The 17,578-nt window shown below is 39.5% G+C and overlaps 1 protein-coding gene across 1 annotated transcript in view; it reads right to left on the reverse strand.

Annotated features, from left to right (window-relative positions):
* Nucleotides 1-4,003: 4,003 nt before the first annotated feature.
* The window catches only part of Peli1 (pellino E3 ubiquitin protein ligase 1), a 50,773-nt gene continuing 37,198 nt past the window's right edge, over nucleotides 4,004-17,578 (reverse strand). Inside the window, exons 2-7 of the mRNA XM_034508950.2 lie at nucleotides 15,427-15,566; nucleotides 12,026-12,155; nucleotides 8,945-9,046; nucleotides 7,136-7,333; nucleotides 6,859-7,047; nucleotides 4,004-6,367 (exon numbers count right to left, since the gene is read on the reverse strand). Coding sequence (XP_034364841.1) covers nucleotides 5,801-6,367; nucleotides 6,859-7,047; nucleotides 7,136-7,333; nucleotides 8,945-9,046; nucleotides 12,026-12,155; nucleotides 15,427-15,497 — 1,257 coding nt within the window. The 5' untranslated portion in view covers nucleotides 15,498-15,566 and the 3' untranslated portion in view covers nucleotides 4,004-5,800. The remainder of the gene's footprint in view (nucleotides 6,368-6,858; nucleotides 7,048-7,135; nucleotides 7,334-8,944; nucleotides 9,047-12,025; nucleotides 12,156-15,426; nucleotides 15,567-17,578) is intronic.

Genomic DNA, 17,578 nt, shown 5'->3' on the forward strand with positions numbered 1-17,578 from the left:
TGTAGTAAAAGTTCAGGGACATCTCAAATGACATAATCTTAATTTTTCCTACAAGGTCTTCTGTTTAGTCAAGGTAAACACATTTTCTGATGAGAGCCAACAGCTTCTGTAGCCTTTGTTCTTTTGGATATTTTTTTGTTAAGTGTTTCTTACTTACAAATGTGTGACTATAGCTTAATTGGTTTTCTGATGATTGAGAAATAGTTTTTGAACATTTACCTTGGTTGTGTCTTAAATATTCTGTGACCATAATTACTTATCAGCTTGCACTGACAAATAAGAATCTTTTGATGTGATCTTACTAAAATGGGGAAATACATTCACAAATTGAGACGAATACCTGGTGAGTCCTTTTGTCATAAACCATGTGAACCTTGGGTAAATTACATTGTGACAGGTTTCCAAATAATAGTTTCTACCTCATAGGGTGGACCTAAGTAACACTAATATTCTCAATACTGTGTTTGTAATAGGGATTGGCTACAGCAGAAACTCAGTGGCTTACCTCAGACTCATACAGCTGGCTGTACAATCTGACACAGAGACTGCCTTCCCCACCACAACATCTAGACCAGTATTCCCAGGTGCTATGTCAGTTGCTGGAAAAGCTTTTGATTTTACTTACTATGGAGAGTTACCAGAGCGAAAAAAAAAAAATTAAAAATCTAGATTTTAAATTCTAGATTAGTAAAACAAGCCTGAGAGCTCCGCTTTCCAAACATGTGATTTTTTTTTTTTTTTTTTTTTTTTTTTGGAATTAAGGAAAATAAAATGTACTATCATGTCAAAAAGATAAAACACTAATAATTCTTATTATCATCAAAGAAAACTGCATTTAAAAAAAATTTGAAAGTAAATTTTTAAAAGTATACTTGTGTTGGGGGTGTATATGCTACATGACACCCCTGTGGACATGCCTGTGGATCAGAGGACAACTTACAGGAGCTGGCTCTCTGTGTCTACCGTGTGGGTCAACTCAGGTTGGCAAGCTTGGCAGTATACACCTTTACCCAATGATTCCTCTTGCAGACCTCTGAGGACCATTTAAACAAAACAAAACAAAACAACCAAGTTAAAAAAAAAGTTTGAGTGGTAAGATAAATTCTCCAAAACGGGAAGCCATTACCATGTTTCCTCAGAGGGTAGCCAAAGCAGACACACCAAGAGCTGAGCCAACTCTACTTCAACAAAAGGAAGTCCACCATTCATCAAGGGAAATGCTTTTTCTTCTCAGTTTGCTTCTAAGCTAGCACAAGGTGTACCGACAGCACTGATTATAATGGTTGAGAACTTTGTTGGCAATTTAAAAAAAGTGAAAGCTGGGTGTGGCAGCAAGTGCCTGTTAATCCCAACATTCAGGAGAGGTGGGAGGATCATGAGTTCAAGACCAGCCTGGGGTACACAGTGAGCTCCTGATGAGAATACACAACTGGGAATCTAGCTCCACAGAAGAGTGCTTGTCTAGTATGGTCAAGGCTGCACATTCAATTCCCAGCACCATGAACAAAGTGGAAACATCCACCTCTGGCAGAAATCTTGTGTAGTCTTGAGCTAATGTCAATGATTATACTCTGTACTTACCATCAGTATGTCTCTCTTACTATCAGTATCTCTCTCTTACCATCAGTATGTCTCTCTTACTATCAGTATCTCTCTCTTACTATCAGTATGTCTCTGGAACTTAAACAGCAATTCCATTGCTCCAGGTGCTGAGGCCGACAGAAATGTGCAGCGTGCATGTGCTCACATGCATGTGCATGTGCTGGGGACTGAAGCCACCCTTCTACCGCTGAGCAGCTCCTCACTCTGCAGCACTCCTGTCTCCTTTCACTCATGTACACCTCATCTGTCAGCTGTGCCTTCAAAAACACATCCAAGATCCAATCACTTTCCAAGCCATCTTCACTACCACCATCTTGACCCAGACACTGATTTCTCTCTAGGATTATTCCAACCTCCCTGCTCTCCATTTCTATGTCTAGATGGTGTTTAAGGACCAGCATTTTTTTTACTTCTACACTCTTGCTCCTCTCATCCCACACAGAATTAAGAGACCATTCATGACTGAGTTCTAGCCTCCCCCCACCGACTGTCTTGTTTTCCTACCTACTATACTCCCCATGTCATACCATGTCGCCATATTGATCTTCATGAGTATAGAATACCCGAGGCATAGTTTCATTTCGGGGTCACTGATGGCTGGTTTTTTTCTGTTTCTTCTGCACAGTACCAATAGCCTTTAGCTCCTTCTAACCCCACCTTCCTACTCCGGCTTCCTCTGGTCCCAACCTGACATATAACATTCCCTTTTCAGCTTCTCTGTCCCATCGGTATGGCTTACCCTCCACACTGTTGTAGGTTTTACTTTTTCTTGCTCACTTCTATCTTTCCTACCAGATTTATAATCAAGGTAGAAATCCTTGCTACATCATTCAGTACATACGTAGAACACAGCTGGTACGCACCAGATTCAAGTATGTGCTCTAGAGGAATGAGTGTTCAAAGTGGAAAGGGAGGTATCAGAACACACTCAAGAGGAAATCTGACAGGAAGTGGGAGGTATAGAGAAGCATGTGGATATACAGAGCTTGCCTGATCTGGTTTGCTACAAGGTGACTGCTTCCTGTATTGAGACAAAGCAATGCAAAGGATCCAGTTGTCTCTAAAGTTGGCTATACAACACACACTGAGGTGAAGTGCCACAATTCTTTTTTCAAAAGTTGTTTATAAATTTAAAGGGAAACTGAACAGATACCTACTGGTGCTCTCTACCTGTATCAGAAAGGCATTAGCACCCATGGGTCCCAAGACATCCCAAGGGGGGGGGGATACTCAAATGTCAGATATAGTTATTTATTTGCATAATAATTTATTTACCCTGTCCCAGAAAAATTTTCTAGGAGCAAAGCAAGCAATTACAATGTTAGAGGAGTTGGTGAAATACAGCTGAGGAGCGCTTGCCAAGCATGCACCCCGATCTCCAATACCACCTGGTGGGGTGGGGTACAGCCTGGCAAAGATACTGTCTGGAGAGAGGACGGGGTGAAGAACTCTTGGGGGGGGGGGACCAGGAAGGGGGCAATATTTGAAATGTAAATAAAACAATTTATAAAACCAAAAAACCAAATAAATAAACAAAAAAGATACTGTCTGACTACCCTTCATGACCTATAACATGCTACATAAACAGAAACAGAATTCTTGTTAAATTAAGGATTTAAATTTAAATTAAATTGTTAAACAAAGATCACTTTGACATAAGCAGCCTTAAGGATTACCTCCTTGAGAGTTCATTTAGGAAAAGTACATACAACCTTGTTCCCCTGGGCCAAAATGTGGACATTTCTTCGCTTCTTTACATATTTATTTTATGTGCATGTGTGTGCAGGTGCAGGCACTCATAGAAGTCAGAAGAGAGCACTGGATTCCGGGGAGGCAGCCAAAAGTGGTGGAAGCCACAAGAATGGAGCAGAAAGACACTTGTATCATCCGAAAGAGCAGCAAGTGCTCTTAACCACTGAGCCATCTGTCCAGTCCCTGAATGTCTTTAATACAGATGGGTAAACACAGAACTGCCAAGTGCAGAAGCACTATTCAAAGTACTGAACAAGAGCACCCAACTTGTGATTTCTATTTCTCAAGGCTTAAAAACTTAAGTTTCATAGAAAATAAACCATCTTGTGTTTTCTTTTCTAAGCTGATAGGAGATAAAATTCAGGGCTTTTGGGAAGAACACAGAATCTTTATCATCACGAGTATAGCTCAGTAGCTCAGTCACGGATTCTCTAACAGGCCTAACCTCAAAAAGGTTCTATGCTGCTGCTGCTATGATGACTTCTAAGAGAAATGGATATTTACAGTGGTACATTAAAAGGAAACTCCTATACATTTCATAAGACTAAGTCAGAAGATGGGGCATCTCTTTAGTCTGGGGTAGACTTACCACTTCTGGCTTCCCATTCTCAACTGTGCAAAAAGCAACCCACACAGACAAATTCACATATCTATTTTGAAAAGTATTTACTTAGTTTGAATAAATTAATTGCAAATAAAAATTAAGCTACAATATAGAGCCTCAACAGAAATGACAAAACACAACACAGGACTCGGTTTCCTTGCATCAGTCACAAAGTTTGTGACCAGAGAACTTCAAAATCAATTAAATTTCCTTGAAAAAAAGGGTAATAACCAGCAGTTACTGATACATCACAGCTAACTTATAATACAAATCTTGACATGCATTTCCTGAGTGAACCCAAATGATAATTTTCAAAACAAGAAAATTTGACAATCAAATAAAATAAAATAGTTCATGGCTTCTAAGTGACCTTTTTTTTTTTTTTTGTTTTAAATTTTTTAAAAACCAAAATGTTGATGTAGTAAGATAAACTAAAGCTGTACTACTACATACAAAAATTTGACAATAGTCAATTATTATACAATTTTTCAAACTAAAGGAAAAGAAGTCAAAGGATTGGAAGATGATTCCGTCTAATCTACAGTGTACTGGTTTCTACAAGTGTTCAAAGGGTTTGGTGTAGTGCAACTGTCTGTACTTGTGGTGCATTTAAAAAGGCTAGGGTGAGAAGAAACTGTCCTGCACAGCACATATGGAGGAAGAGCACAGCAGCCCCTGCGGTGTGTCCTCGCCTTCATCCACTAAGCAAACATTTCCGTGAGTCACACTGAGGCCAGCTCCTCAGGAGTCGGGCCGCAGCTAAGGCTGGTCTGCGGGTTACACAGGGAGGCACCACTGCAGTCAACCCTTACAGCTCTAATGTCCTAATGCCTGGAATAATCCAAATGCAGAATAATTAACAAAACACTTTTTATTTAATCTTTCTAGAGCAAATCAAGTAATATTTTTGTTAATTTCTTGTTAATTTCTTCACTTTCTCATAGGATTTTTTTCTTTTTCTTCTTTTTTTTTTTTAGAAACAGTGAACAGATGAACCACAGTTTATATCCAAAAAATAAACTTGCCAAATGTTGCTGGCACTAAAAACAGATCAGTTATCATGGGAGAAAAATAGATCATCTAGATTAAATTGCATATTCAAAGGAGCGTATAAAACATTTCTTAGCACTAACTTTTGTTATAGTACTACACTCGAGAGAAACATTAAGGAAAAACCATTTTCTGGTTAACTTCAATGTGGTTAAAAACAAACACCTTTTAGACAATGGTAATTAATATGAATCTGGTTTTATGCAATATTCTAGTTCATCAAATCCCCTACTTATTTGGGGATTGGGGGAGCTCTCCTGTCTTTCTCCTTAACTTTGCAAATCCTTGAGCTACGTGCCCACTAACCTACCACTCACACCAAGTGTGTGACACCATCATTACCATGCTAGCCTATCACAACATTCTAAGGTATTTTCTATGATAAAGATAAATAGAAAAATTAATATACATGTTGCTGTATTTTACAATGTTTGCAACAAATTGTAAACAAACATAGTTTGAACCCACAGACCCTCAGTTCTACAGCACGACCTCTCAACATTGAGGGCAAGCGTGATTCAAGAACACTAAATGAAGGAAGGCATCAAATTATACTATGTCTTTTTCTCCTCAAAATAGATTTTCAAAACTCAGAATTCAGAAGTCTGGAACTTTCAAAAATTCCTTTGCTTGAGTTTCCCAGATTTTTCTCAGAAATTGCTATTATAAATATTTTAAAAAATTCTTCATCTTAATGCAAATGACCAGAGCAGAGAAACTTACACAGACAAGGGGTCAGCAAACCCAATCACTTAGCTTATAAACTTATAATGCAGTCCTGGAGGACAGCTGCTAGTCTAGAGGTCCTTGGAAAATAAGTCTGATATAGCCTTGTTCACCAGCCAACTGATGTGCACAGAAGGGACAGGCTGCGTGAAAAGTGTGCGTACCATGAGGAAGTGGGATCTGCGACCAGTAAGCCGTTGTCTTTTCTGAACACACGTGCCCACAGGGGCTAAAGGCATGGGTGGGTGGGCCAGCGTCCACATAAAATCCAGCTTCACATCCAAGCCACAGAGGGACATAGGGACCAACAGACCTACACATAGGACATTCACGATCTTTGCCGTCACGTTCTTCTTTGTTTCCCCAGTTATGATAACCATGAACATGGCCGCAGTTTAGATATACCCATGGTTGCTTTTCATCTACAACATCTTTCCTCTTCATACTGGGAAAGGCTAGTGTGTTGAACCCTACAGGGCACTGAGGTCGTGCTGCATTGATTTCCTGTCTCAAAGCTTCTAAGTGCTTCACAGTAGGAGTATGGGAAAGGCCTTCTGCAGTACGCCACAGCAAGGTTGCACCACAAAGGTCAATTAAGGAGCCATCTTGTAGCTGATTGGTTTCAATTTCCACCTGAAGGAGAAAAGAATCAAAACCAAAGTTACCACCATGTTCACACTACATCTCCAGTAAGTCCTAACAAGATAGGGTTCCTGCTAAACTCAAGACTTAAGTTTCTGTTTGTGTGTAATTTGGAGATAGAACTTTAAGTAGCAGTTATAAAATATTCTAAATTTGAAAATCAACAATAACATATTGAATAGTAACTTCTCTCTTTCTAGCCAAAAGACAACTTGTGATTTAATCATCTGGATAATTAGCAAACGTAGTTAATTTTAGTTAAGTACAGTCACAGACACAAAGAACAGAAGCTTGAACTTTCCTAACTGAAACAAAACACTACCCTCTAGAATTAGTATTTTGAAGTCTGTGTTTGATGGTCTCAGTTTTTCTGTCAGCAACATGTCTAACATGTCTAAGAGAGCAACATGCATGCACACTGTATTCAGTCCAACTCATCCTATGTTTACTGTAGTAAAAAGAAGCTACATGTAAGTATTTACCATCTTTCCTCTCTGCTGGGCTGATCTGGTTTCTCGCAGACTGAAGACGTTCCCACACACTGATATTTCTCTCCATATTCCAGGTTTGGAGTCTTCTGTGAACCCATTGCGTGGATGCATCACAAGAACTCCATTAGTGGTCAAGCCATCCATCTGCCCGTCAGATGTCTTCCATTTGGCAGCCTTCTCCTATAAAAAGAGTAGTGAGTTTCTATTTATGTATAATTTGGAAGTAGAAACTAGTATAAAGGAATGCATTAGGAAAAAAGCTTTTTACCCCAAGAAAGATGTTTTTTGATGAATCAAATCCTGCAGCATAAATTCGAGCTGTAAAAGGGGGATTGCGCTCACATATGATCCTGCAGGCAAACCTTGATATAGTGCTTTGTACTGACTGAGTGTCAGAATTAGTCTGACTTCCAGGAACTGTGTCAGTTACTACAAAATCAATAGGACTTTCAGTTGACCGACCAATCTAAAGGGGAAAAAAAAGAATATAATATAAACTTGATTTAACAAACACAGTGGAATCCATTAAGAAAGAGATAATATAAAAACATTAAGCCTCTGAAAATTCTAAAGCTCAAACTTAACAAGACTTAACTATGGGGACATCTACACCTTTGAAAACTAATCTCTCATACTCTCTGATACAGCAGTCACTTTGAACATAGAATTAAGTGGGAACATATGATGGAATTTCTAAAACCCTCAGGGAATAAAGAATCCAACGTGGCCAAGAAGCCTAGCCGGTTCTAGGCTTTAACCCTTTCAAGGCAGAACTGTATCATATTTCTACCTTTTACTACCCATTAATGGGACCCACTGTACAAGAGTAAATCTAGAGCTTCACACTGTGGAGAGCATTGAGCCCAAGCTAAAATGCTGCTGTGTGCAGGACTGTGTGCAGGGCTGTGTGCAGGACTGTGTGACCAGCTGTCAGTTCTTACTTTTGGTTGTGCTTGCTTTTAGCAACAAGCCTCTCCTCCAACCACTTAGGCTGATAAGGAAGGAGACATCAAATAACTAAACTTCAAAGAACAATGCCTCAAAGGTGCTTTGTTCCAAGGTTCCCCAAGGAAGCACAGAAAAGGAATTCTATGTCGGCTGTAGGATTTGTCACATACCCAGGTAGTTTTTCATTTCCGAGTAGTAAGGTTTCTGGCTGGGGCCCTGGGTGAGGCAGGTGTCAAGCTAAATCATTTTTAAAGTATTAGCCCATGAGTAAGTTACTTGCATCTTCAGAGTAGAAGGGGGAAAAAAAGGAAATGTATGGAACACCCGATAAAGGTGACATGTATAATGGAAGCATTTAGAAGTCATCAGTTCTTTAATGTATTACAACACAGTATTACACAACTTAATGATGGCACTTAGAAAATACCAACTCTCTACAAGCATGATACCTTTGAGTGTGTGTTTTCATGTTCTGAAAACCAAATCCCTACAACTGATGTCAATAAGTTAGAAATTACCTGTAATTTTTGTTGCTCAGAGAGGAAGGCAGGAGGTCGTGGACACACAGACACAGACACACACACACACACACACACACACACACAGACACACACACACACAGACACACACACAGGTTCGAGGGAAAGACTACCTTCTATACTCTGCAGAGGATGAGAACATGGAAGCACAGAGTAGCTAAGAAATGTTTACCAGGAATTTAGGTCCGAGGGTCCTTCCCTCTCTCTTCTTTTATATTTTATTTTTATTTTATGTGTATATATGAGTGTTGACATGCATATATATGCACCATGTTTGTACCTAGTGCCCTCGGAGGCCAGAAGAGCTATCAGATCCCCTAGAACTGGAGTCCTAGGCAGTTATGAGCCACCTAATGTAGGTGCTGGAAACCCAGGTCCTCTGCAAGAGCAGCAAGTGATTTTAACTCTCCAACTTCAGAGCCCACCTTTAAACCACACTATAATGACATTTAGATGAGGTTTTAAAAAATCAATACATATTTTAAACATACAGCATCAAAGCATAATATTTAATCTGATCATAGCAAAGTCACCAACAACAGATTTTAACTTTTTTACTTTTAAAGAAAAAAAAAATCATGTTATAATACCTGAAACATATCAGTGTTGCTGTCATGAGTATATTCAACCACCACTGTCTGGGCTCGAGATAAAGTATATGATATGCTATGCTGGTCCTTGTTGCTTATTGCCTACGAATGAAAGGGTTAACAGCAAATATTAGCAGTCAACAAGATCAGAAAAATCTCTTTGTTAAAGGAAGGTAAAATATTTGTCACACAAACACACACACACTGGAATTTAGAGAATAGGCAAGAAACTATATAACTTCACTTGTGGCTTCCTCAGGTTGAGGGGTTACAGAATACTTTTTAATAGTCATGGAACAAAACATAAATTTAAAATTCTTAAGAATCTGTGTTTCTCTTGAAGGCACTTTAAATTCTAAGGGAATTAATATCAAATACCACATGGAAACTAAAGCCAACACCCAATATTTCTCTGATAAAAAAAAACAATTCAAAATCTCGCAAGAATTTTTTTTTAAAGTGACATTAGCTAATCTGTAATAGGTAAGGCCTTTTGAAGTTATAATATTAAAAAAGTTATTTTTCAAATATCTAAAGGCAATAAATACCTAAGTGCCAACTACATGGTTTTAACAAGGCTTTAAAATGCAAGTGTACCATCTCACTTCTTTGTGGACTGTTTTGAGACAGGATCTTTGTATATAGCCCTGGTTGGCCCTGCTAATGTAGATGAAGCTAGCCTTGAATTTACAGACTCTTGCCTCTGCCTCCTAAGAACTGGGATTGAAAGTATAAGCCGCCATACTGGGCTTCTGCATTTTTATTTGTTTGTTTTGAGAGTGAGTCTGGCTATATAACTCAGGCTGGCCTTAAACTTGAGATCTTCTGTCTCAGTTTCTATAGAGTGTTGAGATTACAGGCACATGCCACCACATCTGGCTCTCGTTTCATCTATTTGGTTTGTTGAATTGTCTTGTGTACTTCAGGATGACCTATTCCTCACTGTGCAGTGCAGACTAGCTTTGAACTCTGGATGGTCCTATCTTAGTTTTCCACATGCTGGAATTATATAGGTGTGGGCAATCAAACAGACTCATGTTTTTTAGAGTTACATTTATTTATTTGTGATTGTGTGTGTGTACACATGCGTGGCACATGTACAGGTGAGAATCAGTACAGCTTGTGGGAGTTAGTTCTCTCCTTTTGTCATATGGGCTCCAAGGATCCAACTCAGGTAGTCAGGTTTACTGAGAAGTACGTTAACACACTGAGCCATCTTGCTGGCCTTCAAGAATGTAGTATAGATAGTTTACATGCATGGTGTTAATGTTTTACTACATATTTACGTATTTGTAAGTATTTATAATTGTTCCACATTTTAAAATCTACACAATTCTGCATTAAGAGAATAAATTTTCAAATGATTGCTACCTTCTGGACCTTTTCTTAGGGAGCAAGGGCAGGGTCTCTAGGTGTTGCCCATGATGATCTAGAACTCTCCATTCTTTCACCCCCGAAGCACTGAGATTACAGATGTATGCCAAATGCCAAGGCTGAGAGTTAGCTTGTTCTTGTTGGATTGGGATCAAACACACAGGACATCACACAGGCTAGGAAATAAATAACCCTACCATGGAGTTATATCTTTAGTTCTGAAAGTTAATTTTTAATTTCTAAAGAGTTCGTGGGTGTTGAGGTTGTAACTGTTTTTGTTGTTGTTGTTATTGATTGTTTGTTTTTAAGTGGTTATACCTTTTCTTAGATCAGGAAAAAGAACCACATCGGGGTAAGTCTGAGTCTCATTGAAAGTCAGGGTTTTAATCCATCCTAGATAATTGCTGGACATTTATAAAGAAATTTTCTTCATGATATATAAAAAAATTTAAATTGACACTCATTAATGTTTCAGTCCTTGTTTTTTGGGGGGAGGCTTGGTAACATAAAAGAGCAAACAATGAAAATATGAAGGACACGGTACTACAAGAAACTGAGGAAGTAGGGCTGGAAACATCTCAGTGCTAAGGATGCAGAGACAGAAGGAACCTGGAGCTCACTGGGCAGCCACTGCACTGTGATCAAACCCCTCCAGGTTCAGTGAGACCCTGACTCAAATAAGATGAAGAATGAATGAGGAAGACAACAGGTGTTGACCTCTGACCTTCACAGGCCATACACAAGCACTCACTGCATACACATGCAAGCATGCGTACACACAAACTGAGAAAGTATTTTAGAGGGAGATGATTAACATCTCCCTTGACAGTGGTCCTCAACCAGAGACCAGATTATACAACTGAGAGGCATCTGAAAATATTTAAATGCTTTTGGCTGTAACAATAATGTTAGTGATTAACTTTTAGCACATGGGAATCCAAGAATTTCAGTATCTTGTAACACCTGGGACAGTTCTGCACAATGAAGCTGTGGTACACTCCAGATGCAAAGAACACTTCCATGGGCAAATACTACAGAGGAGCCCAGACTGAGCCACACTATCTACTGACCATACTACTTCTCTACAAAGGAATGGGAGGAAACACCTTAGAAAGAACAGCCCTTCCACACACTCTTTGGCTCTCAAATAGTAATCAAGGAGCAGCCAAATCAAGGCTTGATATCTAATTAACTTCAAGGACTAAGCATCTAAAACAAGTAACATATACCAATTTCAATCATGTATTTAACCTAACAAGGACCTAACATAGATGCTGTAGTGTTTGTGTACACCTAGGGTTACTTAGCTATTGGTAACCTCTAGAAGTCAAGGAACTCTGTAATTGTTCTTATCTGGACACCACCATACTGAATTAATTCAGTTTGTGCTATAAACTGGAAAGAGAAATTTCAAGGCAAAATGAAGATTCCTCTACTTTCACAGTGCCTTAAAGGTCTAGACTCTAAAACTTTGTGAGGAAATAAAACAGGGCTTGGAGAACTGACAAGACCTAGAGGGTGAGAAGCTACGGCTGTAGGTACTGCTGAAACTGCACTCCACTGTACACCTACCTGCTTTGGTCTGTCATTAAAAAGGATGGGGGGAATTCCATATGGCAGCTTTTCAAATACCATCAATACAAACAAACGGAAAATTTGAAACAGAAATGTGAAGCACTAGAGAATAAAGACCACACTTTTTCTCACCTTGGCAGCCTGAGGAGTACATGCAATGTGCACGGTGCTAGGCTTCACCCCATTTGCCTTAGGTCTTTTAAACAAAGCAAACCTACTTTTCCTTCTTCCTCTATCGCCGTTTGGGAGAGACCCATTATACCTGATAGGAAAGGAAAAAAAGTTTAGTTGATCTCTTGTAAGGATCACACCATTATAAAACAAAGCTATAGTTTACCTACGTGTACATTGAATTCTCAGTTAATTACCTTAGATTCCTTCTGGCAACTGCTGATCTCCAGACCAGCTGCTTGGGTCTGAATCAAAATGAGATTCTTTCTGGCTATGTTTTGAGCCACAGAGAAGTATTATACACACCTTTAAGTTATCTATATAAGAACTGAGTAACAGAATTAACGGATTCCTTATGACTATATATTTTAAGGTATATTTAAAGCAGCAGCAGTAATTGAAACAGAATCTCCTTTAATTGTGAACCCAACACCTTTAAAGCTGGACTTTTGAAAAAAGCAATGTCTGGACTTGTTGAGTCCTAGCTACCTGAACAGAACACTGATGTGTTGTCAGCTCCTGTCCAACTGAGTTCCATCCCAACCAGAGTTACGCCTACGCCTGCTGTTTCAATCTTCCAATAATTTCTCTAGAACATATGTAAATCCCAATGGCAAGCAAGTAAGAAATGTAACTAAAACAACTGGGGAAAGTGAAAACCAACCTAAACATCTGGGTATGTACCACAACCAGGAAGCACTGAAGTCTACATCAATTAATCCTCCACTTAAAAGCAAAACCAAACAAAACCTGCTAGATTAAATAGGCATAGAGCAATTAGTTTTCTCAAGTCCTAGAATGACACTGGAAAACCAGAATATGAACCCACGTATGACTGCTACATATGACATAAACTGAGTCACCTGGGAGGAGGGAGCCTCTGGGAAGAACTGCCTCCATCAGACTGACCTGGGGACATTTCTTGATTACTGATACAAGCTTGTCTAGAGGCATTTGAGGGAAATGAAGTATAGTTAGTTGTGGATATTCAGAGGACAGTATGGAGGCACTGATGATTGATTATTGATACAGGAGGGTTCAGCCCAATGCAGATGGTACCACCCCTGGGCAAGTGGTCCTAGGCTAGGCAAGCCAAACAAGCCAGTAAGCAATATTCCTTCACAGTCTCTGCTCCAGTTCCTGCTTTGAGTTCCTGCCCTGGCTTCCTGTGATAATGGACTATAAAGTATAAGCTGGAACAAACCCTTTCTGCCACAAGTTAGTTTTGGCCAGTGTGTGACACAGCAACAGAAAATGAACTACAACACCACGCATGCCCTTGGGGGATGTATGTGTGCCATTCCTTACTGCTTCAGTGAGATATAAGTAGCAATTCAACAATAATATTCCTTGTTCACTGTGTCTTCACCCTAACAAAAAATTTGCCCTCTCAAACATAGCTGCTCAATCTGAGCAGAACTGAAGCAGAAGATAGGGAAGGATTTGAGGATAAGGGGGATGATTACAAAATGGCCTGAAATAGTAATTAACAAGGAAAAGCAATCCTATTTCAGAGCCGAGGAGTTCAGTGACTGCCGCATGTAAAAACTGCACACATTTGAGCACTGCTCACCATGTGCCAGGCTAAGTCAGATCCCTAGCACCACAAATACAGGGAGAGGGAGGGAGACAGAGAGGATGACTTCTGTACTCAGATAGAGTCTCACTGTAAGATTCTGTAAGGGAGGATCTCAGGGCTAACACACTATTCTAGGTCATACACTGTCACCAGCCCTACTGTGAGTTCTTACTGACCCTCATACTGTCCTCTGCAGGGCCACAACTAATTCGCCTCTAGAAAACCTTGTCCAGTTTCACTTCTAGAATCAGATTTGCATTTTAAGCTACCAAGTACTAAATACAAAGGTAATTACTATTGCTAAAGCTTAGTTGATAAATTTCTAAATTAAAGGACAGCTTAAAACCGTATTTTAAATCACACTTTTTAATAGTTAACAAGTTTTTTAACAAAATAATTTAACCCATAATAGATTCGCTGTTTATCATTTAACATGATTAAAAATCTATGTGGCCATATATTTACACACACACACACACACACACACACACACACACACACACACAAATATAAAGTTTTATAAAGTGTATGCTGGGGTTACAGATATGTGCCATCATATCCAACGTAAGTTTAGTTGAGTTTGGCCAGTATGGCTGACTTGTTCACAGGAATAGCACTAGTACTGCAGGAGAAACAATGGCGCCCAGGAGCTATGGCCCCCAGACAAGAGTCAGACATAGGAGTTGGTGAGGTGGTTTAGCAGCTGAGAACACTTGTTACTCTTTCAGAGAGCCCAGGTTCTTCCCATCACTCACATGGTGGCTCACAAACATCTGTAATTCCAGTCCCTGGGGATCTAAAGCTGCCTTCTGGCCTCTGTGGGCATCAGGTACACATGCAGGCAAGACACCCATACACATTAAGTTAAATAAAAAAAAAAAATATCATAAGTAAACAAGAAGCTATAACAGTCTGATTCTTAAAAGCATAACAAAGTCTAGAAAGCCAGACATTTAGGCAAAAAATAAGTACCAAGTGGGAGAGTCCATAATTTTCAGTTTCTAGACTTCGTAGTGAACAGACTGTATCTACATTTTACAGTTATTCCAGGTTTAGATTAAAATAACTGAAATAATGGAATCTCCTCTCCTTCTGTCTGCAGATTGCTTTTCTGGGAGTTTAAATAAACGAGGTGACTGTTGGAGCAACAGATACCTATGCATTGTGCTTGAGGGTCAGTTTACTGCTCCCTTAGGCCTATACAAGTCTGTTTACCAAGAAGTATAAGCAAAGCTGGCCCTTATGCACAAATTAACACCACCCCAGAAGGCAAAAGGACACATATACACTAAGGCACGCAAAATTACCTGAAGCAGGAAAGTGTCTTTTGATAGTTGGCCAAGGAGCTAAAGAAAAAATTTTCAAAAGAACGGGACAAAAAATGCAAACTCTTTTTCTAGGGTGAGGACAAGGTAAGGCTTATTCAGTGCTTTTAAAATAGATTTTTATGTGTGTGGTTGCTTGTAGGCCAGAAGAGGGTGACAACATCTTTTAGATCTGGAGTTACAGGCCACTGTGAGCTTCCTGATGTGGGTGTTGGAAACTGAACTCAGGTCCACTGGGAGTTAAGGGCAGTGAGTGCCATTACTGTTAGCCTCCGAGCATTTCTCCAGCCCTTATGCACTATTTCAATGATTACAAGAATGGCATAAATATGGTCACTAGATTCTTCTGGACATAGTAAAGTACAAATTCTTAAAAACAAAATAACAACAATTCTAACCCAAAGACCAAAATGACCACATCATACTCAGTTCTATGTTTCATCGTACAGAAATCTTACCCTAAGACAATGAGTTCACCATATTTTACTGGGGCCTTGGAAGGATGATTTTCTTGATCAGGAGAAAACATGAGCTTGGCTGTCTTTCTCAAATCTTTGTTCACTGGTCAGGAGCCTTGAGACACCTTTTGCATTATTTCCTAGAGAGGAAAAAGGTTTTGTTAATAACATGCACAATGATCCCGGTTTAAATAAAGAGTATTTTCCAAGTCTTCATGAATACATCAGGAAAATCGCATGAAATACACAGCATGTGATGTTCCCCGACAATGGTTCTGTATTTGGCACAAACAGATTAATGTACATCTGTCTGCCTGCCACTTTACAGAACAAAGTTGTCCATTTCCCTATCATTTCTACAAAGTATAATTAAAGACCCTAGATAAAACAATGTAAGCATATACAGAAAGTTTTTTCTCAATCTATTAAGGGAGGGGCTGGCAGGATGGCTCAGTTGGTGAAGGTGCTTACCAGCAAGTCTCAATGACTGAGTTTGATCTCGGACTCCACGTGGTGAAGGGAAAGAACCAATTGTTGCAAACTATCCTTTGGCCTCAATATGCATACCATGGTACTTGTAGGCATATAATAAACAAGGAAAAAATATATAAGATGATATAAAAAGCTGAGAGAGGCAGAACAGTAGGGCCTTCGGGATCTAAGGAACAACAAGACAGTGAATTCTCTGTGCTCTCTTTGGCTAATATATGCCAGATATGGAACCGAGGAAGCCAGCAACCTGGAAATATGAACTAGTACAAACAAAACAAAAACACATTTGCTTTTGTTTAAAGGAACAATAAAGTGTCAGCTTGGTAGATAGAAAGTTATGACTATGGCTATTTTACTGTAGCCAAATACTAGAGAAACTGCTCCATTCTCACCAGCTAGAGCTGAGTGTGGAGCCTTGACAACCACTGTAACCACAAAAGAGAGACTGAAAATCACAGTAGGATGGTGTCAATGCAGGCTTGGGGAAGAGCCAAGACACTTACTTAGGTGATGCACAAGCAAGCACACTTAGGTAGTCAGTCCCAGTGACAGCACTGGAGACTACAAGGATGAATCTCATTTCCACATGCACTCAGCAGTAGTAAGAAGGATACTTCGTCCAACCTGCCCACAAAGGTTGAGTAGGGAACCTACATTTTATCTGCTGTCAGTAACAGAAGACATCCACTACACTGACAAAGCAGCGTCAGGAAACGGCAGCGCAAAGAGAAGGTTTAGAGAATATACAGTCTCAAAACAGAATTTGAAAACACCCAAGGTTCAACATAACATCCCAAAATACCAAGAACTAAAGAGATTTAAAGCAGAAGAGGTAACAACAGGTGACAAGACTGAGTTGAGGAATCTAAGACTGCCCAACAGAGTTAGATGCAGCCATGATAAAATGGCCCAAGAAATAGTTCCATCTGGGACAGTGGGGCTAGAGTACGAAGTCTCGGCAAGCAAACAGAGGACAAAGTGGAGAACTCCAAACTAAGACAGATATTAAATTACAACAAAGAACTTCTTAGGTAGGCTGGGCGACAGAGTAGGCAGAGCCTTCTTTCTGGTCTGCAGGACTACAGCAAGAGAGCTAACTGTGCACCACTGGAACCTCAGCCTCGGGAAGGGAACGTGCAGAGCTGAGACAGGACTCACAGAAATCAAGCTTGAAAACACAACAAATCTGAGATGAGAAATAAAACTACAGATGCACGAAACTTAACAATTCTGTCTCTAGATAACCCAAAGATCTCAGCATCAAAATAAAAGTTCTAAAAATGGAAATCAAACGAACAACAATAAAATATACAAAAATAAACAATATTTTATCTACAGGGAAGAAGCTACTAAGATGACAGCATATATCTCACAAGAAACCACAAGGTCCATACAATAGTGGCTTAATATACTTAAATTCTTTATTCATTTTTTGGAATTAAAATATAACACATCATTTCCCCCCTTCCCTTTCTTCCCTCCAGTTCTTCCCACACACCCTCTTGCAGCTATTGAACTCATGGCCTCTCTTTCTCTAATTCTTGACACATACACATATGAATACAACCTGTTCAGTCTATTTAGTATTGTTTGTGTGTATAGTAAGAACTGTCAACAGAAGAATCTGTATCCAATAAAACCAGAGGGAAGGAATTAAGAG

This window comes from Arvicanthis niloticus, chromosome 7, assembly GCF_011762505.2.
Source record: "Arvicanthis niloticus isolate mArvNil1 chromosome 7, mArvNil1.pat.X, whole genome shotgun sequence".
NCBI classification, from domain to species: Eukaryota; Metazoa; Chordata; class Mammalia; order Rodentia; family Muridae; genus Arvicanthis; species Arvicanthis niloticus.